Here is a 25,470-nt window from a genome sequence, read left to right as displayed (position 1 = left end):
TCTCGGTCCTTAATGAATTAAACCTTTGCGTCTTTGAAACAAATCTAACTTTAAACATCCGATCGAAAGGGCTCGTTGAAATTGAACATGTTTTCTAGTCTCTCAGAAAGTGGTTTTAGAATCCAAAACACTTCGAGAATTTTAAACAGAGATAGAAAATGATGTAATATTGGCATAATTATGAAGTTTTCTTTTATTCTTCTACTATACATAAAAGTTTTATTTGCTTGTGTATCCTTGAATCGGTTGCTGACAAAAAATTTCAATTGGTAGTACACTAAGGTTTTTCTACGCGGTATGAATGAAATCCGTCGTGAACGTGTAGGAGGAACTTGTCTTCTATCGGACACTTAATGTTTTTTAGCTAAATCTTCAAAAATATATTTTCGTAAATTCATGTTAAATTTACAATGTATGAAACATAAATGTTCCATTTTCAAAGTCTGAAAATTTAAATATCGAATACTTAGTATTGGAAAAATACTTTATCGACCTCCGTTTTATGAGTTGTTGCTAGACAAAAGTTTGTTCCTTTCACCTTAAGCTATCATTTGGAGGTTTATCCCCCAAAATCTCAAATCTTAAAGATTCACGCTTATCCAAGCTGCGGAAGATTTGCAAAACGAAAGCCTAAAGATTTTTTTTATGTTTTATTAGTGACCCTTTTCCATCCTTGTGGCATTCAAGTCTTCCAGGTCGTCCAATAGATAGTGTTTGCAGTGTACAGTAGAACCACGAAATATTTTGGGGAAGGCCACCGCGGCCACAAGAAAAACAGTAGTACCTCGCATCATTTTCATACAAAATCCATGAACATTCGTGTTTTATAGCCGCGATTTATTGTTATGCTATTTTCCCGTTGTTTTTCGGTGAACTTGAAGTCTAAATTTCAAGAAAGCTCAATTAAATAACATAACAAAATCCATGTATTTATCGAGCTTTGCGCCTGGATGGTATGCAAAACGATGATTTTTTTTTTATATATCTTGTAATCCGAGTTTTCACTAATACGAGGTGGTTCTACCCCGAATAACTCGGATAAGTTGGATTCTACTGTACCTAGAAAAATTTATGCTTTGCCTCGGATTTTGCATATCACCCAGGCGCAAAGCACGATAAATAGATGAATCTTTTATGCAGATGGTAACGCGGTTCTACGGTAATTTTATCATCCGAGATGCGCCTCCCTCTATCACACCGGAAAAGTGAGGTTCTACTATATAATGCTGTTTTGGGATACCCTAATGTACAATATCTAACCTGAAGCAGGCATTCAATTGAATATCCTACACGAATGAGAGCGATATATTTATTTATTTAAATTCTGTAAACGCCTGAATAATAATTGACAGTTTTCCGATAACCACGAGTCATCTTAATTTCAACAACTGAAACCGCCCCAACAACATTCTTCGATTGCTTTCAAAAGCACTTAAATCTATACACTGAGGTTTTTTTACGCGGTATTTTGTCCCGCGTAAAAAAACCGCGTTAATTCGAAAATCCGCGTAAAAAAACGTGTTAATTCGAAAATCCGCGTAAAAAAACCGCGTTAATTCGAAAATCCGCGTAAAAAAAACCTCGTTAATTCGAAAATCCACGTAAAAAACCCCGAAATTCTAAAATCCACGTAAAAAATCCATTTTAATTAAAAAAATCACGCAAAAAAGCACGTTACTAAAATAACGCGTAAGAACCATGATTATTTAAAAATTTGCGTACAATGATAGTTTATTTTTAATATAAAAACCAAAATCAATTAGATTAATAGAATAGTAGAATATAGTGAGGCTTATTTGACAGTGTGGAATTCAGATCGTCTCATGTCTCATGTCTCAGGTCTCATGTTCCATGTCTCAGGTCTAAGGTACCATGTCTCAGGTCTCATGTCTCAGGTCTCATGTTCAATGTCTCAGGTCGCAGGTCTCATGTCTCATGTCTCAGTTCTCATGTCTCATGTCTCATGTCTCATATCTCAGGTTTCATGTCTCATGTCTCATGGCTCATGTCTCATGTCTCATGTCTCAGGTCTCATGTCTCATGTCTTAGGTCTCATGTCTCAGGTCTCATGTCTCAGGTCTCATGTCTTATGTCTCATGTCTCAGGTCTCATGTCTCATGTCTCATGTCTCAGGTCTCAAGTCTCAGGTCTCATGTCTCATGTCTCGTGTCTCAGATCTCGAGTCTCATATTTCAGGTCTCAAATCTCAGGTCTCATGTCTCAGGTCTCAGGTCTCAAGTCTCAGGTCTCAGGTCACAGATCTCATGTACCACGTTCTAAGTCTCAAAAGATTCTAAGTGTTTTCCTTTGAAAAAGTCTTAGAATATTTTCTCTGAAAAAACGCGTTAATTAAAAAATCCGCGTAAAAAAAGCCGCGTAAAAAAAACCGTGTTAAAAAAACCACGTAAAAAAAACCTCAGTGTACTGTCAATTCGAGATCAGAAAAAAGATCACATTTTCCATAAGCCTTCAAAATAGACCTTTTTACTTCTAAGAAACTGTTAGAAATTCTCAATGGCAAGCTTTCAGTCTATAAGAACGAAAATAACAAACACACAAAAACAGTCATTTTCCTGTACGAAAATTGACTTAATTTTCCATGAATTTCACGGTTCGCTTCTAATAACCTAAGAAATTCGTTAATCTTCTTAAAAAAAAAATAAAGTTTTTACGCTCCTCTTATCCGAGCTTCTGGCAACTGCTTTATATAAGATTTCCATCTTTAACAGCTTTAGCTATGGCTATGCGCCCGGATGATATGCAAATCCGATAAAAAAGGTTGAGGTATTCAATATGAATTTGTGTTAACCAAGGTTTCACTTATCCGAGGTGGTCCTTCCCCCGACTGACTCGGATAAGCGTGGTTCTACTGAAGTAAACAACTGGAATCATAACGGACAAAAAACCCTACCATAAGCATGCGTTTGTTATCACGTTTCGGAAACATGCACAACCTCGTACAAAGTGTATTTACATACCTCGTATGCTGAAGTGATTTGCAGATCATGGAAAACTGGCAGGAAAATATAGTGCATAGCTATTCCTGTCATCACAATGGCAAACACGATGTAACAGTACTGCGTCCCATATATGTAAATTTCCGTTGACGTTCCCAGCAGCGATATTCCGGAGATCCAACTGGTTGAGAAAATGATGGGGAAACCTTTTTAAGTCATTCAAATGGTTTGGCTTCGGTATTAGGTACTCACCTGGCCACCAAAGAAACTGCCACCGGAAATATTTTCATCTTCCGTCCTCCTACCAGATAGTCCAGAGCCTCCGAATCCCTGCGAGCAGTTTGTCGTTTTTTGTGCTTTTTGTGATCCTGGTACCCGTAGAATATTCCGATGCAGATACAAATTAGCAGCATCATCACGAAGACCAGATAATCGGGCCAATTGAACCGTTGCAGGGATTTACTAATTTCATCCACACTTTGGCCATGGCTAATGGTGGTCTGTGGATAGTATCCTCCAGTCGAAGCCGTACTTCCTACGGTATCCGGGGTTGTCAAACGTTCCGTCACATCCGCCATTTGTTAGCAATTTTGTGCGATTCCGGAGAATGGCAAATGTCAACTGAGAGCCCTAATGTCCGCGGGCGCCACAGAAGTCCTCCAATCTTCCGTTCCAGCTCTAGGATAGGCAAAACAAACACAAGATACAGTTGACGGATATTGCAAGATAACGATGCGAGTAAACATAACTTGGGGTTACATTTCTATGTCACTGGTGTGTTGGCTGGAAATTTATGATTCAGAGTGTTCAATCTGAAGAACCGTTTGATGTAGCTTAAAATCTGCGTGAAATTTAGAAATGACTTGCAATTTGGGTACTCTGACATGACAACAACTTTTTCCTTTTAGCCCCGTACCTCAATGAATGTAAGGATTCAGAAGACAAATTTAATAGGCAAATTTTTTTAGGATTGAAGAGACTAATAAAAAATTCAAATGCTGACATAAAAAAAAATACGTTGAAAATTGACTTGAAACAGTGCCATCTATTGCGCCGTTCAAAAGTTACAAATCAAATTTTCAAGTGCCCAGTTTTCGAAAAGGCATATTCGTATATTTACTCATTAATAATTAAACTAATGCCACTCTAAAATTGACGGATTAAATAAATCTATTGCTAGATAAATGCAATAAAGGTTGTTTCACTCATCGAAAAAAGAAAATAAGTAGAAACCGTGTAAAAAGTATCGGTGATATATTCATTCCTTTATTTTTGCACTGAGACAGTCGAATTAACTAACAGTTTTACAAAAAGTTTATGCATTTCTTAAACGGTTATCGCCAAAGGACGAATCGGCTATATCTAGTCAATTAGGAACATTCTTGACAATCAGTCTTACTCATCAGAACTGATTCTAGACATCTCAAAGCGGATTACTTTCGAGCATCACTTTTGTATCCCATTGTTCGAAGTTTAGCACTTCTAGCTTGAAGAAAATAGCGATATTTTTCCATTATGCAACCGGACAAAAGTGTTACGAAACTTTAACAGCTATTTTCTTGAAACATGCCAAACAGTTCTTCGGACCTGTTCAAAATTGACCAAAATTTTGTTTTTTTTTCAGTTTGGTTTTGACAGTTCTTTTTGGCGTGTTTGGAAACAACTGGTGGCCTAGCCAACAAACAAAAATTGGTTCAAAACGATCGTTGGAAATTAGCGCAGTGCATCATTCCATTTTATCAACCAAAAAAATTAATATAAAATCAATCCAAAATTATACTTATATTATTACTAAGAAAATAGTTATAAAATTGAACTAAAAATTCCAACTTAAGCTCAATCAATAGATCCAAGACTGCTAAACTAAAAATACAATACTAATTCAGAAACAATAAAATAAAGCGACGAAAAAAAAGTTAAAAATCTAATCAAATTTTTTTTAACCAATTAAAAATGAAAGAATTCATAAAACCAATTTTAAATGCCAACAAATATGCCAACTATTCCAATCAGGCCCACGTTGGGCGCCAGCATGTAACGAATGTGTTTGTCCCAACACGCGGTAGCTTAAGCGTCACCTTAGTTAATGAAGGGCTGCGGAGACGTTCTTCAAGGGTGCCCGGCTTAAGCCTCCCTCCCAGGGCAGGTCAAAATTTTAATTAAAACGCATTCAATCACCATTCACCATTTCCAACAACTTCTAAGAAGGGTACTAACGTTTCACCCAACATAATCAAAGAGTAAATCTCAAAGCGGTGCAATATTAAAAAAAAATCTACGTTCCCATCCCGAAAGATTCGCCAACCTTTCCTCAAAATAGGTCAATCGGCATAGATACCATTCAACATAGAAAAAAAGTTCGAGCCTAATTTCATAATCTGTACGTTTGGTCACGTGATCGAACTTTTTGAACAATTTTGCCATTGCTAGCTATCAAACCTGATTTCTGGTAGATCTCCTTCCGGGAAACCTGGCATCTCTGATCGATGCTGCGATGATTTGGCGATTCAGCTTTTCGGATGAAGAGCTTTTTTTATAAGATGGAAGCTCTGTCACTAGACGACGCTTTTAGTTCGAGCACTGCCCACGCGGTAGCTCGAACTAAATGTAACGGGTGTGAGACGGGATGTTGTCGAGAGCCAACTGAGGCCGGAATTGCCACGGGGAAATCGTCCGAATCAGTAACTCTTTGGTCGATCCCGTCGTATAGCCAAACTAGGGGACAGATGAGGGCCACGTTTTTCTTTTCTTTGGTAACTTTATGCAATTTCGGTCTGAAACCCATAGCAACGCGAACGACGTTCTGGTAAGAAGAAAAAAAAACTCCTGCCGTTTTCCTCTGCCCACCCGAGTCTTTTAAACATGACGCGCGGGTATCACTCGCTATAAATAAAGCAACCCGGTTGCTTGAGAGGTCATTCTGAAGTCGAAGCTCTCATGAGCAACAACAAGTGTTTATTAAAGTGAAGCTCCGAAGAAGGTCCGAATCAAGGAAAAAGAGAGTCCGCATCGAAGAAGAAGAGGGTCCGCATCGAAGAAGAAGAGGGTCCGCATCAAGGTAGTAAACCAAAAATGTCTGCCAAACTAGAGAAGACCGGAAAAAGGATCAGCACTAATGCCGAACTGAGGCGTGGTGTGTCGGCAAAACAAGCCACAAATCACGAAGTCCCCCTTTGGTAATTTTAGAGGGTCAAAAGCCGAAACCGTGAGTTTTTTGACAAACCCCTTAATCAAGTCCAAGTGAGCTGAAATTATACACAGGTTAGGGAGGGATATTGTGAATGAAAACATGGTGGGTGAGGAATAGAAGTGTACGCAAAACTTGGGGTCACACATTTCTTTTTTTATGAGAAATATTGTGATTTCAACGATATTTTTGACTTTACTTTTTTTCTTAATGTGTTCAAATTATCCAATGTGGAACTGATGATCCCATCGTGGGAAGGGGACCTTAGGCTAACAACCTACTGCTCCCTGTATTATCAACATGTGCATTTTATATAAGTTCTTAATTGATCTCGCCAAATAATCATCATAGCTACCTGTTAAAAATGTACACCAAGGATCCCTATTGATGTTACTTAGTAACACACCTAACAACGTGAAAAAGTTGAATTGTTATTCAACCTCTGGTTAGGAGATCAAGCTGACGTGGTTTTACTGCTGCTCCGGAGGACACTACACTCCCGATAAATCAATCGTTACGGAAACTGAGACAAGGAACTGATAAGGGCTGATTTTAAATCATTTTATGACGACAGCTTGAAGAGCGGTTGAAGTGGCTATGAATGTTTATGTGAAAGATATGATGCCAGCGATGTAAATTGGAAGGTGTTAAAAAATGTTCTCAATCTCATTAGCTATTGAAAAAGGTTGAGTTCAATATGCCTGAATTATTGATAAAATCAGCCATACAGTGGTTTTCTTACCTATTGGTATCGATGACCACTTTTCATTGATGGTTTTGGATTTAGAAAATTTCTTTGTTCACTATTTGGACTCATCAAGTGACATTAAAAAAAAGTTCAATTGCGTAAACAATGTATTTTGATCGATCAGGGAAACGCTTTTAAACTACTCAAAAGTGAGAGTTAGAAAATGCAAAAAATTTGCTGGCCAAACCGTGGACTCTTAGCGGATTATCTAGCGAAATTCAAACAGATGGTTTTAATTGTGGAATCTACGATAAATTCAATGCTCGTAAATTTCTCGTAATCAAAAAAAAAAATGGCATTGTTTTGAGTATTGGAGATCTCCTAAGTGTTAAAGGAAACGAGATTCACGGAAAAGGGCTCAACTCTTTTATGCTCTAAAACTCATCTCATCATTTTTGCTAACTATATGTGAATGAACTTGAATTTGAACATAATTAAATTTGGATTTTTTTTGTAGTACAGTCCCCCCACAATCATTAGTCACTTAACGTATCAGTTCACCACAAAATGTTCGTTCATTCGGGTGTTAGTGGGCCAAACATCAAGCTTTGCATGAATTTCAGTCATTAAATATTCCCTCTTTGATTTCAAACATGATTTTGTTTCCAATTTTGTTGAAAAACAAAATAATTTACCGAAACAATCAACGTTTTTCTAAACCACAATTATGGGTCAAAATTGAAGCTTGTAACAATTATTAGTAATATTGCCCACAATTATTAGTCACATCGAAGTCCATGGCAACACCCGAATATCAACTTGAAAATCAACAAGTTTCTGGCAAACATTCAGGGGCATTCTTCGCTAGTATACGTTCAAGGGGCAATTGGGTTGAGCTAGCAACCAAGAAATGTTTTGTTTTGCTTGCGAAAAAGTGGCCCATGATTGTGTGGAACTTGTCGGATTCTGTAACAATTATGGGTCACTTTTATTTTGCTAAATATTATTGAATTTTCGCATATGATTCGCTCTGTTTTATTTAGAAAATGTAAAGTCTTTTATTGTGCTTATATGGGACCAATTCATTTGGTTGGAATCTTTGAAATACCCACATAAGGGGCTTAACGGTTTAAGATGTCAACCTTATAACATTGGAATTTTATGCGATAGTTCCACAGCTTATAGTTCACCTTTGATAAAAAGTATTCAAACTGCAATTTTAATGCTATCAAACGCTCAAATAATATTTTTAATGCATTTTGATGATATTGTCGATTAACTAAAAATAATAATATGATATAATTTCTTTTGGTTTATTAGATATCAGCAGTTCTAATGATCGGTGACTAATAATTGTGTGTGACCCATGATTGTGGGGGGACTGTAATTACTACAAAGTTTTTTTTTCGCAAAATGAGCGTCCATAGTATATAATTTTAGACAATAATTAATCGAAGAATTTAATCACCATTTCTATATTTGTTAATTGGGTTATCGACCTTATCGGCGAAAGTGATGTCCTTTTTAGTAAGAACATTTCAAGATTATAAATTTTATAGACGGATAGAAGGTTGTAAGAAATGAAAGATGGTGAGCAAATAGAGTTTTATTTTTTGGGGATTGAACGGCTTCGTCAGTCAATTGTGGGAATAAAAACGAGTGATTTTTATTATTGTCCAGACGTTTCCGCCATTTATTGTGGCCTTCTTCAGTGGGTAACTATAAATTTATTGTAATGTTGTAACATTGTCAAAATTTTGTGTTTTGTGAACATATTTTGTACTCACTAATTGTCGGGTTCGTTTTTCGTCTAATTTTTGTTGTGCTTAAATATTGTAGTGTGAATTTTATCTGTGAAAACTTTATAGAACATTTTAGTTTGAAAAATTGAATGTTTCCTTTTTTTTAAACTCACTGCGTCGAAAATTGAACTGCAACGCTTCACCATTAGATAAACTTTGCGGCAGCGCTTTGTTTACTAATGGCTACTTGGATTTTGTGTGTTGGTGTTTTGATCGTGATTGGCTATTGCTGTGTTACTAACATTTGCTTTTGTTTTTCGTGTGTTCGTACATTGTAAGATGTTTGCGTATGTGGAACTGAGGTTGTTTACGTCGGTTCTGAAGTTTAGTGTGTCCGTGTTTGTGTAGATATGACACATTTCCAGGATTGGGAGAGCGCTCGATCTTCTGGTTCTGTCAATGACTCTGGCTTTCTCGAGATCCATCGTGTGTGCTTCGTCAATGATGTGGGCCAGAAGAGCGGTACAATTCTCTCTCATGCTCGCTTTTTCGATGTTTGTTTGGGTGGATTCCCGTGTAGACAGCTGATCGTATTTCTTGATATTGGACTTGTGTCCAATGAGTCTTGTTTTTAAGTTGTTTCGACTCATACCAATGTATTGTTTTGGGCAGCTGCTACACGGGATGGACAGCTGCCCAAAACAATACATTGGTATGAGTCGAAACAACTTAAAAACAAGACTCATTGGACACAAGTCCAATATCAAGAAATACGATCAGCTGTCTACACGGGAATCCACCCAAACAAACATCGAAAAAGCGAGCATGAGAGAGAATTGTACCGCTCTTCTGGCCCACATCATTGACGAAGCACACACGATGGATCTCGAGAAAGCCAGAGTCATTGACAGAACCAGAAGATCGAGCGCTCTCCCAATCCTGGAAATGTGTCATATCTACACAAACACGGACACACTAAACTTCAGAACCGACGTAAACAACCTCAGTTCCACATACGCAAACATCTTACAATGTACGAACACACGAAAAACAAAAGCAAATGTTAGTAACACAGCAATAGCCAATCACGATCAAAACACCAACACACAAAATCCAAGTAGCCATTAGTAAACAAAGCGCTGCCGCAAAGTTTATCTAATGGTGAAGCGTTGCAGTTCAATTTTCGACGCAGTGAGTTTAAAAAAAAGGAAACATTCAATTTTTCAAACTAAAATGTTCTATAAAGTTTTCACAGATAAAATTCACACTACAATATTTAAGCACAACAAAAATTAGACGAAAAACGAACCCGACAATTAGTGAGTACAAAATATGTTCACAAAACACAAAATTTTGACAATGTTACAACATTACAATAAATTTATAGTTACCCACTGAAGAAGGCCACAATAAATGGCCGAAACGTCTGGACAATAATAAAAATCACTCGTTTTTATTCCCACAATTGACTGACGAAGCCGTTCAATCCCCAAAAATTAAAAATAATCCAGTCAAAAAACAATACTTAAATAGAGTTTTATTCAGAAGCATTTTCATGTCATACAAATTTCCGATCGATGATCATCATTTACAGCTTCGGTTTTAAAAGGAAGTAGAATGGGTACATTTGGATTGTATTCTAGATTTGTAAGATTGTTTTTCTTCGGTTCTTTGGGTAATATACTGTATGATTATTCGAAATAACTGGGAATTGAAGAAAGAAAATTGAAAATGACTATTTTTGATGTTCGTGACAATGTTTGCCAATGTAGCTACATTGTAAAAAAAGTTGTTTGTGTTCGAAGCGATGGCCATAGAGTTTGAATTTGTTCGATCAGGTTATTCAAAAGCAGAATAGATCGCAATAAGCAGGGGACACCACTCAAGAGAAAACGAATCGCTACAACAAAATTTTGGGGACAAAACTCAACTTTGGTTCTCTGAACCCATGCGGTGCATTTAGTGATATAAATACCAAAGGAAACAAACAAGATATTCAAAACTATCGTGGTGTGACGTCCCTTTGCGTAGGATCAAAGCTGACTGAAATACTTATTTCAAAGAGCCTCCTGATTAAAGCTAAATCGTACCTATCAGTAGATCAACACGGCTTCTTTCCGGGAAGATCAATTAACACTAATCTGACACAATTCACCTCCTATTGCATCAAAGCCATTGAGGATGGCTTTCAGATTGATGCCATATATACAGATCTGAAAGCTGCATTCGATCGTGTGAATCATCAACTTCTCCTTGCAAAGCTGAAACACCTGGGTGTGTGCTCGACACTTGTTTCCTGGTTTGGCTCCTACCTGTCAAACAGGCGGATGTCAGTTCAACTGGGTTCCTGTGAATCAACGGAGTTCAATAGTCCATCGGGGGTCCCTCAAGGTAGTAACCTTGGCCCCTTATTGTTCTCTCTGTTCTTCAACGATGTTCTAGCGGTTCTTCCCGAGGATTGCAGAATTGTCTACGCCGATGATCTAAAGTTGTTTACAAAAATTAAACATGAAAACGACTGCCTAACCCTCCAACGTTATGTTGACCAATTTGCAGACTGGTGTAGTCTGAATCATATGACCATAAGTATTCCAAAATGCGCGGTTATTTCGTTCGGCAGAAAATCTTCTCCGACTAGATGGAACTATCAAATATCTGACACTCCGCTGTTGCGAGTCTCAGTCATCAAGGACCTCGGTGTTCTACTCGACGAGAAACTGACCTTCAGAGACCACTACTGCTACATTCTAGCCAAAGCAAATCGAAACCTTGGGTTTATCATGAGAACCGCCAAAGAATTCCGGGATCCATACTGTATACGAGCTCTTTACTTTTCGCTGGTTCGGTCGATCCTTGAAACCGCTTCCGTTATCTGGTGCCCCCACGCAGTTTACTGGTCGAACAGGATTGAAGCCGTACAGGCACGCTTTGTTAAGTTTGCCCTTCGTCGCCTTCCCTGGAGAAATTATCAGGAGCTCACCGATTACAAACATCGCTGCCAATTGCTGGATATAAACACACTTCTTGAGAGACGCTTTATCGCTCGCGCTGTTTTCATGAAGAAATTAATCGACGGTGAATCTGATGCCCCATGTCTTCTATCCCATGTGAACTTCAACGTCAGGCCGCGTATACTTCGAGAACATGAGTTCCTTCGCATCGACTTTCGCAGAACGTGCTACGGGCAAAACGAACCAATTAGAATTATGTCCAAACTATTTAACTGGTTCTACCCTCTCTACGACTTCCAGATGTCCACTGAAACCTTCAAACACAAAATCAGAAAATCTCCCGAACTGCAGAGTAGTATCAACCTGTTTTTAAATCGTTCACTATAGACTTTTAAATTTATGTGTCATGTTTAGCTTATTTTCATTTTATAGACTTAGGTTAGTTAAATAGTAGGATTAATAATTGTCATGGAGACCATTGGTTGTCAGATGATGTAATAAATCAAATCAAATCAAATCAAATCAAAAACACCAATCTTTGTTTTCGACCGTTGTCAACGAGATTTAGTAGTTCACACATCCCGAACAATATCCCGATTGACCAATGATTCAACATACTTGTGCGCAATGTCGTAAATGTTTGATAACTCAGTTTCAAAACTTTTAAACTTAAGTAGGTACATTAGATTCAGTTCTGCAATTATTAATTTTTTTAACATTAATCCAACGGACATACAGTTTTGACAGCATGACAGCATTACATCGTGACTGGACTGGAATTCTACATCTGTCCCAGAAGTCAACGATTTTATCAATGGGCATGCCTTTAAAATTAGTTGAGGTTCCAAATTAATTTAAAATTAAATTACCTTACTGCTTTTCGAAGAGATCTTTTCAATTTTGTCACACGATGAAACACAAGACCTAGCACCATATTATATATATCTGGATATATGGTCCATATATCCAGATGGTGGTTTCGACCCAGTTAGTTTTCCCACGGTTTGGATGCGCTTCACTTTCGAGCTAAAATTGAACCATGATCCGGTACAATTCATTAATAAATTCTGGGACAAATACTAATCGCTAAATGACCTAACTAACCTTACACTGACACACGAATGCCATTTTAACGCTTAACTTTTAGATCAAGACCAGGAATGGGATATTGTCAGTGCGACCAAGGAGTCGATTTATTTTTCTTCTGTCACCAAAAAACCTATCGCGATGAATACAGACAAGAAATGATTGCTTGGTTTCACGACCAATTCAAAAAAATCAGTCGTGACCGGTTTTGATATGTCATGAGAACCATCACCAAGGCAATTCTACAATCGTTTATTTTCCACGCAGTGTCATTCGTTTTCGACTGCCACTTTAAGAGGTTGGGAAAATTAGTTGAAGAAAAGCCTCCAGAACCCTTAAATGCAAAGACGCCTAGAGGATTGAAGAGCCCCGGATGGGGTCGCAGTCGGTTCTTTCGAGTACGAATATTATCGCCGGAGAGTTCCGTTTAGTGCGATATTATAAAGGAAGGAGAAATCATTGATATGCTGCGCGCATTGATGTAACAAAATGTAACTTGAAGATCTTTTTTCATCACTTTAAAATGTTCCTTACATGGGAAAATTATGAAAAAAATATTTGTTGCAATGTATCAATCGTTCGAGCGTAATATGAACTTCATAATGCCATGTTTCCAAAGTAATGGAAAACTCTCAACTTTTTTCAGAAAAAGTTTTCTAAAATGTTGATTATGGGTACAATTGATCCCCTAGAGTTGGGTACAATTGATCCCCCCTTCCAAACGGCTTATTCTTCTTCTGAATTGATCGTTATGATTGCTAATTACGAAATTACTAATATTTATCCAAAAACTAATATTTATCAAAAAATTGTCTGAAGAAAAGAGCAAAAATAATTAATTTTCTTTTAATTATAAAAAATAGCGCCTTTAAGTATGCAATGTTAATAGCGTTGAGACAAAATTATAGAATTTTCTTCTTATGTCTGCTATAAATTGTGAAATGAGAACAAACATGTCCAAAATAGTCAATTAACATCCTATCTTGGGGTTTTGTTTGATTTTTATACAAGGATTAGGGCTTCCTGAATAAAAGATCAAGTATCTTTTAATAGGGGATCAAGTCTCCCCTAACTTCAGAAAAATCGCAATTTTTTTACTCCCACGAAAATGCTTCTAGTTCATCAACGGCTTCAAGTATCGTTCTAATTTTTGGAGCATAGAAACTTGAAGTTACAAGCTGTCAGAAAATGTCAAAGACGGGGAGTTGCTAAATTTTACCAAAAAGATATGGTGAAAATAAGAAAAGGGGATCAAGTATCCTCACTCTCCCCTATAGATAAGGTATCGTATGTCATAGAGTGTTAAATTCTTATTTTTCAATTTTCTCCGTATCTCGGGAATTCCCGGGAAAAGGGTCGTATGATTTTCCGATTCCCGGAACGTTGAAATGGTCGGGAAATGGACACTCTAGGTCGGACTATTTGGTGAAAATTATCAGATAATGATCAAACTTTAGCTGAAGGTTTAATGAAGTTTGTCTTCAAAAATATTTCAACTAAATATCTATAAAGGAAGTTCAACACATTTGCTTCCAAATCAGCTAAAAAATAAGTGAAATAAAAATGAAATGGTTCAACATAACGACTTTTTTTTAATAAAAGCTAAGTTGTTTGATTGAATCCCCATGCCGAAAAATAGGCAAAATTACTATAAAACATCAGTCACGGTCGAAAACATAAATTTAATTCGAAACACTTTAACCCTGACTCATAGCTATATTTTCATTGAATTCTTGTTTAAATTGTGTCACAAATAACTGAGATATTTTAACTAATACGAAAATTTATATTGTACATATTAGTACACCTTTAAACTATGATTACCATATCTTACAACGCCAAAGAGAAGATAATTTTTAAGAAGGTAAGGGTGAAAAAATTAACATTCATTAAAAAAAACCAGAACTCATTAAGTCATAAAAGTTCCACCAGTTTTTTTTAATTATGTGAACTACATGAAATTAATGCTAGAGTTTTTCCCGAGCGCATGTGCGATGAACAAATTCGGGCTATTTGATCTATAAATCTGGCGAAATTCGATTTCAATGTTGTTAACCAAAATAGAATATCATTTTTTTTTTTCAAACAAAGTGAATAATTTCGGGCAAAATCCTCCTTTTTCATATTTTGTATTAACTATTCGGGCAATTCCGGCTAAAATTGGGCAAACTAACAACCTTACTGTAATCCAATTTAAAATTAACTAGGTATTTATTTTTTTTTTAACATCCTTGTGAATTTAAGAGGTCTTTGATCAACTTACCGTGTTTCATATTGTCTTTTATTTGGTTTATTGCATACTAGAAGGCGCATATTGACTAAGGTTATGTTCGACATCTCGAAGAAGCCTTCCTAAAAACTGCATGTGTGTAAGTTGCTAGATTTTTCTTGTAGAAAAGTATAACCAATCAAAGAACATACAAAATCCTCATTTGAAAAAACTATTTGAATTTCTATCCATTCCTATGGAATGTAAAGTTTTAAGTATACAACAGCATCTTTCAGAAATACGGTCTTCAAGAAGAAAACAAACTTCAAAAGTTGAACGAAATAAATTAGTTGAGTTTCCCTGTAAAAATGCATAACGATAAAAAAAAGAGTACTTTCCGTAAAAAATCATAAAAAGAAGAGAGTGATGATTTCCCGATCGAAAAAGAGTACATGTACTCTATAAAAAGTACGTATGGTATACCTACTTTAGACAGAGTTTTTGTTTCATCTCTTCTACCTCACTTAGGATCATTTCAATCCATAATAATTGTAACTCTCAGATTTAACTGCCAAACATTTTTAAAGGATTGGCAGCAGGCAGATTATTAGTTCTGTGGTTCTTTGATATTCGAGTCAGATTTTTTTAAGAAATAACACCAAGTGCGCTAGAATGTAAAGCATGGATCACTACAAATCTGGACGCACTATTTATTTTACCATAGTGCTCCTAGTTGTCGGATCTGGAATGTTTTGGCAGCACTTTGTAGAGGAATGTTTCTTCTACCAGTGCTGAAAATTTCATTACGATTCGTTTTGTTTCAAAAAAGTTACACGTGATGGAAGCCGCGAGAAGAAAATAAATTTTGAACACCCACGTCAAAAACCCGACGTGTTCGGGTTCTAAAATCGCGAAATCGTTAAAAATGGTCAAATCAACCGTGTGTAGCGTTCTCAAACGATTCCCTTGAGATGCGTACTATAGATCGGCAGGTTCATACCAAGCGTCATAGTGGAATTAAGGATCGGAAACTGCATTTGAAGGTGTTGAGAACGATCAAGGCAAACACAGGGTAGTCGGATTACGACATCGCCAAGAAACTCAACGCCGACCGGTGTACTGTCAGAAGGAATACGATCCTATCGGGCAGTAAGAAACCAAACCGGACATTGAAGCAGAATTTGAGTACTATATATATATATATATATATATATATATATATATATATATATATATATATATATATATATATATATATATATATATATATATATATATATATATATATATATATATATATATATATATATATATATATATATATATAGGGGAGAGTGGGGATACTTGATCCCCTTTTCTTATTTTCACCATATCGTTTTGGAAAAATTTAGCAACTCGCCGTCTTTGACATTTTCTGACAGCTTGTAACTTCAAATTTCTATGCTTCAAAAATTAGAACGATACATGAACCCGTTGATGAACTAGAAGCATTTTCGTGGGAGTAAAAAAATTGCGATTTTTCCGAAGTTAGGGGAGACTTGATCCCCTATTGAAGGAGACTTGATCTTTTATTCAGGAAGCCCTAATCCTTGTATAAAATTCAAACAAAACCCCAAGATAGAATGTTAATTGACTATTTTGGTCATGTTTGTTCTCATTTCACAATTTATAGCAGATATAAGAAGAAAATTTTATAATTTGTCTCAACGCTAATAACATTGCATACTTAAAGGCGCTATTTTTTATAATTAAGAGAAAATTAATTATTTTTGCTCTTTTTTTTCCAGATAATTGTTTGATAAATATTAGTTTTTGGATAAATATTAGTAATTCCGTAATCAGCAATCATACCGATCAATTCAGAAGAAGAATATGCCGTTTGGAAGGGGGATCAATTGTACCCAACTCTAGGGGATCAAATGTACCCATAATCAACATTTTAGAAAACTTTTTCTGAAAAAAGTTGAGAGTTTTCCATAACTTTGAAAATATGGCATTGTGAAGTTCATTTTACGCTCGAACGATTGATACATTGGAGCAAATATTTTTTTCATAATTTTCCCATGTAAGGAACATTTTAAAGTGATGAAAAAAGATCTTCAAGTTACATTTTGTGAAATTTTTCAAACAAAGTTCAATTACTCAAACAATTATTTTGTTAAAGAAAATTTAAACTACAAACATTGTTATTTTGCTCATTTTGGCACATTTTTCTAGAATATTTGATCTTTGTAAGACATTCCAGTTTCGAGATATAGCTAAGGAATCAAGTATCCCCAGGGATCAAGTATCCTCATTCTCCCCTATATATATATATATATATATATATATATATATATATATATATATATATCCCCAGGGATCAAGTATCCTCATTCTCCCCTATATATATATATATATATATATATATATACATATATATATATATATATATATATATATATATATATATATATATATATATATATATATATATATATATATATATATATATATATATATATATATATATATATATATATATATATATATATATATATATATATATATATATATATATATATATATATATATATATATATATATATATATATATATATATATATATATATATATATAAATATATATATATATATATATATATATATATATATATATATATATATATATATATATATATATATATATATATATATATATATATATATATATATATATATATATATATATATATATATATATATATATATATATATATATATATATATATATATATATATATATATATATATATATATATATATATATATATATATATATATATAATGGCAAAATCTCAGAAAGTTGCAAATTTTCCGTTGCAATTTCAGATGTCTAATCGGAGAACAAAACCCGTGTGGAAGGAGAATGATTTTTTTTTTAATTGTAGGTACTTTGTTCGTAAATTTTACACTTAAAAAAATTTCAGAAGCATGGATCACTACAAATCTGGACGCATTAAAACGGGTCTATCTCGGAGCTATATAAACGAAATAAAAATGTTTTGTACTTGAAATGTAGGGTTTTTATTGCACTTTAAAGGAAAAATAATAAAAAAATTATTCCGATATTGTTTTGATGAATTTTCGAACTTTTGGTTGAGTATCACTCATTATAGTTTGAACATCCTATTCGCTGACCTCAGCGGCCATTTTGTTCCACAATCTCTTCATCTCAGTTGCTTCCCGAGTCGTCCTACCATTCTTCTTCATCTTCTGCTTGACAATTGCCCAAAATTTTTCGATAGAGCGGAATTGAGGGCAGTTGGGTGGGTTGATGTCCTTTTCGACAAAATCCACCCGTTGGCCCAATACCACTGTAGAACCTCCTAGCTGTAGTGGCAGCTTGCCAAATCTGGCGAAAACTTAACTAGTCCTTTGTGAGATCTAATGTACGAAATAAAAAAGTTTTTCAGACATTCCTCTTTGTAAATTTCGGAGTCCATGGTCTTGTTTTTCACAAAAACCGGAATTTTTCGTCCGCAGCTGCAAATACCTTGCCGGATCAAACACTTTCTTGCACACTTATCAGCAAAAACGAATTTGAAGTTGCCGGGGATATCACCATGACCAGTGCAGTGCACCACTGCAGTGGCTTTACATAATTTTTGGCCAGAAAGCTGCCCAAAATCCATCTTCACGTACGTTTCGTCATCCATGAGGATGCATCCGTCGAACTTCGTTGGAATCTTCTTGTATAACTTGCGGACACGTCCTTTGGCTACTAAATTCTGCTTCAATGTCCGGTTTGGTTGCTTACTGGTCCGATAGGATCGTATTCCTTCGCGTAGACAAATTCTGCTGACGGTGCACCGGTCGGCGTTGAATTTCTTGGCAATGTCATAGTCCGACTACCCTGTGTTTTCCTTGATCGTTCTCAACACCTTCAAATGCAGTTTCCGATCCTTAATTCCACTATGACGCTTGGTATGAACCTGCCGATCTATAGTACGCATCTCAAGGGAATCGTTTGAGAACGCTACACACGGTTGATTTGACCATTTTTAACGATTTCGCGATTTTAGAACCCGAACACGTCGGGTTTTTGACGTGGGTGTTCAAAATTTATTTTCATCTCGCGGCTTCCATCACGTGTAACTTTTTTGAAACAAAACGAATCGTAATGAAATTTTCAGCACTGGTAGAAGAAACATTTCTCTACAAAGTGCTGCCAAAACATTCCAGATCCGACAACTAGGAGCACTATGGTAAAATAAATAGTGCGTCCAGATTTGTAGTGATCCATGCTTTACATTCTAGCGCACTTGGTGTTATTTCTTAAAAAAATCTGACTCGAATATCAAAGAACCACAGAACTAATAATCTGCATGCTGCCAATCCTTTAAAAATGTTTGGCAGTTAAATCTGAGAGTTACAATTATTATGGATTGAAATGATCCTAAGTGAGGTAGAAGAGATGAAACAAAAACTCTGTCTAAAGTAGGTATACCATACGTACTTTTTATAGAGTACATGTACTCTTTTTCGATCGGGAAATCATCACTCTCTTCTTTTTATGATTTTTTACGGAAAGTACTCTTTTTTTATCGTTATGCATTTTTACAGGGAAACTCAACTAATTTATTTCGTTCAACTTTTGAAGTTTGTTTTCTTCTTGAAGACCGTATTTCTGAAAGATGCTGTTGTATACTTAAAACTTTACATTCCATAGGAATGGATAGAAATTCAAATAGTTTTTTCAAATGAGGATTTTGTATGTTCTTTGATTGGTTATACTTTTCTACAAGAAAAATCTAGCAACTTACACACATGCAGTTTTTAGGAAGGCTTCTTCGAGATGTCGAACATAACCTTAGTCAATATGCGCCTTCTAGTATGCAATAAACCAAATAAAAGACAATATGAAACACGGTAAGTTGATCAAAGACCTCTTAAATTCACAAGGATGTTAAAAAAAAAATAAATACCTAGTTAATTTTAAATTGGATTACAGTAAGGTTGTTAGTTTGCCCAATTTTAGCCGGAATTGCCCGAATAGTTAATACAAAATATGAAAAAGGAGGATTTTGCCCGAAATTATTCACTTTGTTTGAAAAAAAAAAATGATATTCTATTTTGGTTAACAACATTGAAATCGAATTTCGCCAGATTTATAGATCAAATAGCCCGAATTTGTTCATCGCACATGCGCTCGGGAAAAACTCTAGCATTAATTTCATGTAGTTCACATAATTAAAAAAAACTGGTGGAACTTTTATGACTTAATGAGTTCTGGTTTTTTTTAATGAATGTTAATTTTTTCACCCTTACCTTCTTAAAAATTATCTTCTCTTTGGCGTTGTAAGATATGGTAATCATAGTTTAAAGGTGTACTAATATGTACAATATAAATTTTCGTATTAGTTAAAATATCTCAGTTATTTGTGACACAATTTAAACAAGAATTCAATGAAAATATAGCTATGAGTCAGGGTTAAAGTGTTTCGAATTAAATTTATGTTTTCGACCGTGACTGATGTTTTATAGTAATTTTGCCTATTTTTCGGCATGGGGATTCAATCAAACAACTTAGCTTTTATTAAAAAAAAGTCGTTATGTTGAACCATTTCATTTTTATTTCACTTATTTTTTAGCTGATTTGGAAGCAAATGTGTTGAACTTCCTTTATAGATATTTAGTTGAAATATTTTTGAAGACAAACTTCATTAAACCTTCAGCTAAAGTTTGATCATTATCTGATAATTTTCACCAAATAGTCCGACCTAGAGTGTCCATTTCCCGACCATTTCAACGTTCCGGGAATCGGAAAATCATACGACCCTTTTCCCGGGAATTCCCGAGATACGGAGAAAATTGAAAAATAAGAATTTAACACTCTATGACATACGATACCTTATCTATAGGGGAGAGTGAGGATACTTGATCCCCTTTTCTTATTTTCACCATATCTTTTTGGTAAAATTTAGCAACTCCCCGTCTTTGACATTTTCTGACAGCTTGTAACTTCAAGTTTCTATGCTCCAAAAATTAGAACGATACTTGAAGCCGTTGATGAACTAGAAGCATTTTCGTGGGAGTAAAAAAATTGCGATTTTTCTGAAGTTAGGGGAGACTTGATCCCCTATTAAAAGATACTTGATCTTTTATTCAGGAAGCCCTAATCCTTGTATAAAAATCAAACAAAACCCCAAGATAGGATGTTAATTGACTATTTTGGACATGTTTGTTCTCATTTCACAATTTATAGCAGACATAAGAAGAAAATTCTATAATTTTGTCTCAACGCTATTAACATTGCATACTTAAAGGCGCTATTTTTTATAATTAAAAGAAAATTAATTATTTTTGCTCTTTTCTTCAGACAATTTTTTGATAAATATTAGTTTTTGGATAAATATTAGTAATTTCGTAATTAGCAATCATAACGATCAATTCAGAAGAAGAATAAGCCGTTTGGAAGGGGGGATCAATTGTACCCAACTCTAGGGGATCAATTGTACCCAAAATCAACATTTTAGAAAACTTTTTCTGAAAAAAGTTGAGAGTTTTCCATTACTTTGGAAACATGGCATTATGAAGTTCATATTACGCTCGAACGATTGATACATTGCAACAAATATTTTTTTCATAATTTTCCCATGTAAGGAACATTTTAAAGTGATGAAAAAAGATCTTCAAGTTACATTTTGTGAAATTTTTCAAACAAAATTCAATTACTCAAACAATTATTTTGTTAAAAAATTTTAAACTACAAGCATTGTTATTTTGCTTATTTTGGCACATTTTTCTAGAACATTTGATCTTTGTAAGACATTCCAGTTTCGAGATATAGCTAAGGAATCAAGTATCCCCAGGGATCAAGTATCCTCATTCTCCCCTATATTTTATATTTTAAAGAAATTATGGTTAAATATTTCAAATTTTTTTAATGCTCTAAAAATTTACCAAGCAGTTATTAAAACCAAAACAAATTTTCAGAAAATGGTTACTATTTTTGCATGCATGCAGACTGATCTCATATTTTTGACCGTTTCACCATACTGCGGAATAATTCCAATGTTTTGGACGATAACTAGCAGTACTCATTCAAGAGTACATGTACTCTTTTTCAATCGAGAAATTAGCCTACTCTTCTTTGTATGAAATTTAACCAAATGTACTATTTTCTGATGAAATACATTTGATCAGAAAATTCAACGTATTTCTTATGTTATGAAGTTGTTTCACATCTTATGCTAAAACTATGAAAGGAATAAAAACAAAATATTTAAACATTTTGTTACAATCAACATGCATTTTTGGGAGTTATAAAAAGTGAGCGCGATAAGCGCCTTTGAGTATACAAACAGTTATCAAACTGCACAAAATTTAGGTATAGTTCAAGTATATATTCAACGAAATTTTAGAATTGTCCTGGTAGTCACCTGGCCTTCAAGACATTAAATGATTTGATTGAAATGAAATATCTCGTAGCCACCTCAGATACCACGATATATGTACAAAAGAACCTCGATTTTCCCAGCTCCGGTTATCCGAGCTTCCGCGTTATCCGAGCCACAATTTTTATTCAAAATCCATATCAATTTTGTTTCATCATCGCGATGTATAGTTAAGCTATAAACTCGACGTTTTTGGCAAGTTTAAAGTCTAAACTTGTGAGAAACGTCGATGAAATAGAAAAATAAAATCAATATAGGAATCGAACTATGCGCCTTGATAATATGCAATATCAGAGCAAAGGGATAGGGTTTGCCAATGAATTTCGTTTAATCCGACCCGACTACTTCGGGTAAGTTTGGTTCTATTGTACTTTCTTTTGCATACCATCCGAGGGCAAAGCTCGATTAAAATATGGATTTTTTGTCAACCTAATGGCTGGGACAACGCGGGAGCTCAGAAACCCTTCTTTTTATTATAGAGACTTCGAGAGCTCAGAAACACTGGAGTCTGATACTTACAAACCGTGAAATGAGAACTTATATGGCAAAAAATGGTCAATGTACCTTTTATCTTTGGATTTTGCTAGATTTTTGCATAGGGTCAGGGCACCCTGAATAGAGGATCAAGTCTCCTTGATCCTCAATAACGCAGGTGAAAATATCCTTACGCAAAGCAACGTCAATGTCAATTGGATTAAAATTTTTATCTCAACTCACATCCGAGTTATAAAGGTGTCCCGCGAAACCCCACTCTTCCCTACTGTATTTTCCTGATTTCATGTTCATCGGTTCAGATGGAATTTGAAATATATTTTTCGTTGTAGACTTCAGTCAGCCGAGATTCTGCTCGCCTAAATAACATATGCTAAGGCATTTACTTACAGAACCTGTATTTCACCTTTATTAATGCAATCTCTTCAGAGTTCCATATTATTTCCATTTATCTAGTGGTGTACTGAAATGTCCTGATTTTCTCCGCGGTGTGCGGATCATTTTAAAATACACCTGGCATCTCTGTTTTCAATGTATTTCGTGTTGGTCTTTCCCCCGACTATCACGGATAAACGGGGTTCTACAGACTTACATTTCATTTCATTTCATAACATTTCTAAGTTCTTTCATTCTTCACTCTTTAGATCTTTGTCGGATATTGATCGATTACTTTTACACTTATTCACAAGTGACTGTATATTGTTACGATCGTACCTTAAAATCCTTCTTGACTTTATTACGGACAATTTCCGAAAACCAGAATGTGACTAAGAATTGATGCGTTTTCTTCACATAGGGAACCTAGCCAACACAACACTCAACAAGAAATCTGTTCAGATTTACTTACACTGGTTTTATGTTTTCCCTTCAACTTAGCGAGTACTTATTCTTATCTTTTATACTCAAGTGTGCCAAGAACAGAGCGCCTTGATCGTCAACGAGCACGCGTATCGACTAACGGTTTCTGACGAACAACTCTATGCATCTTCTCTTGAGCCAGTTCTTCCATCAAACAGCAGCCAACCTAGGCTAGACGTACATAAGGACGTAAGGAAGGAGATATGATCGCTTAATCCGGACAGTTGATAGCTAGAGAATTGATCGTAAATCACAACTACCGCGTCGCTTCTTTTAGTTATCTGCTAAAGTCAACAGAGCATCCGACGGCAGATGACACGAGGTCACATTTAACGGATCATCTGGTCACCATGATAGGGATCTCTTGGACGGCGTGGGATTTCGAAGGCTGAAGTAGTAAGAGAAGATTCGGTCCGGCGACATTTTATTTATAGTCTAAAGCTTAGTGTCTCTTTGTTCGAAGTGATGAACGGTTCTACGGTTGTCCATCATTTTTTCGGCGAAGAAATATTTTCTTATGAATGGCGCTACCAACTGTGGATTCAGTTTCCCGATATCTTGACGACTTAGACAAAACGAGTAACCGAATCCAGATAGCAGAGTTGAAATGGCGCCTATGAGCGTGTAGAACAGGAAGGAGATGTGATGCAGAGATTTTTCGATCTCAGCAGGCGTTTCCTGGTCCGAAAACGTGACCGTGTTGTTGAACTGGTAGGTGCATCCGCTGACTGAAACCGGTTTAGTAGGATGTACCAGTTCCTTGGATGCGATCGCTATTTGCGCACGAATGACGATGTAGGCCATGACTAGCAGTCCCGTGCAGCTTCCTGCCAGAGCACACTAGAAGGAGTAGGAAAAAGAAATATGAGCCAATTAGATAAAGATTCGCGTCACAATTATCTTTGTTTGATCTTGGACCAAATGGTACGATCCATTGCTTGGAAATTTAAATCCAAACACTACATCTATAATTAGATTCAAAGTGTTGATTTTCATGTGTTTTAAAGCCTAATCTTTGAACCATTTTTTTTATAAATTTAAATTATAGAAAGAAGATAAAGCTTCTTCATCAATGCGCCAAGCTGTTAACAACAGGGCAGTGGATGAAAACATTTTATTTATGGAAAAATTAGGTATGTAAAATTATCCCAACGGTACATTTTAAAAGTTTTTCAGGGTGCAGTAAAGCATTTTCAATACTTCTCCTTTCGTTTCGTGGTCGTACGATTCCCATGCAACGAAACATTCTGATGACAAAAAAATGGTACTCTGTGAAGTCTATGATGAGAGACTAAGAGATAATGAAATATTGGGACAAGAAACCGTTTTGTGTTGAAGTGTCCCTAATATAAAAAAACTTTTTTTTTCATTGAATCTTTGATTCCCCTTCTTATTTTTTTTGTATATTGCTTTTATTGACTATATCAACACTATTGGTGTAAAATATGTTTAGGAAAATCACCATTTTTTTATAATTCAGTTACCAGTCTGGGCTAAAATTCATGAAAATGTAAATCAAAGATTCACATTTGAAATGTCGTTTCCATATGCTGGAATATGATTGTTTTGCATCATACGTTTGCTAATTTCAAAATTTTATTCATCCAAACATTAAATTTTATGATTTAAGCTTTTTTTACCCATAAATTTATGCAGATGCAGATTTTTTCTTAAAAAACATTTTTAACAGAAAAAATGTGAAATTCAATTCGACATAACCAAAAACTACTGCAATTGGTGCTTTATGCGTTATGACATCACAAATACCTTTATCATAAACCATTAATTTTTAAACGTTTTCATTTGATTTTTTATTAAAAACCAAGTTGGTTGCAACCTACCCATTTTTCATAGTGGGGTTT

At 35.2% G+C, this 25,470-nt stretch overlaps 2 protein-coding genes across 2 annotated transcripts in view; both read right to left on the bottom strand.

Moving 5' to 3' along the window:
* The window catches only part of LOC129752995 (uncharacterized), a 49,373-nt gene extending 25,633 nt beyond the window's left edge, over positions 1–23,740 (bottom strand). Inside the window, exons 1-3 of the mRNA XM_055748788.1 lie at positions 23,598–23,740; positions 3,210–3,635; positions 2,979–3,138 (exon numbers count right to left, since the gene is read on the bottom strand). Of these exons, the coding sequence (XP_055604763.1) occupies positions 2,979–3,138; positions 3,210–3,535 (486 nt within the window). The 5' untranslated portion in view covers positions 3,536–3,635; positions 23,598–23,740. The remainder of the gene's footprint in view (positions 1–2,978; positions 3,139–3,209; positions 3,636–23,597) is intronic.
* Positions 23,741–24,025: 285 nt separating this feature from the next.
* Positions 24,026–25,470, bottom strand: part of LOC129755722 (sodium-coupled monocarboxylate transporter 2-like) — a 31,137-nt gene continuing 29,692 nt past the window's right edge. The window contains exon 7 of the mRNA XM_055752346.1: positions 24,026–24,448. Within this exon, the coding sequence (XP_055608321.1) occupies positions 24,044–24,448 (405 nt within the window). The 3' untranslated portion in view covers positions 24,026–24,043. The remainder of the gene's footprint in view (positions 24,449–25,470) is intronic.

This window comes from Uranotaenia lowii, chromosome 3 (genome assembly GCF_029784155.1).
Source record: "Uranotaenia lowii strain MFRU-FL chromosome 3, ASM2978415v1, whole genome shotgun sequence".
Taxonomy (NCBI): Eukaryota; Metazoa; Arthropoda; class Insecta; order Diptera; family Culicidae; genus Uranotaenia; species Uranotaenia lowii.
This window is presented reverse-complemented; position numbering and strand designations above follow the sequence as displayed.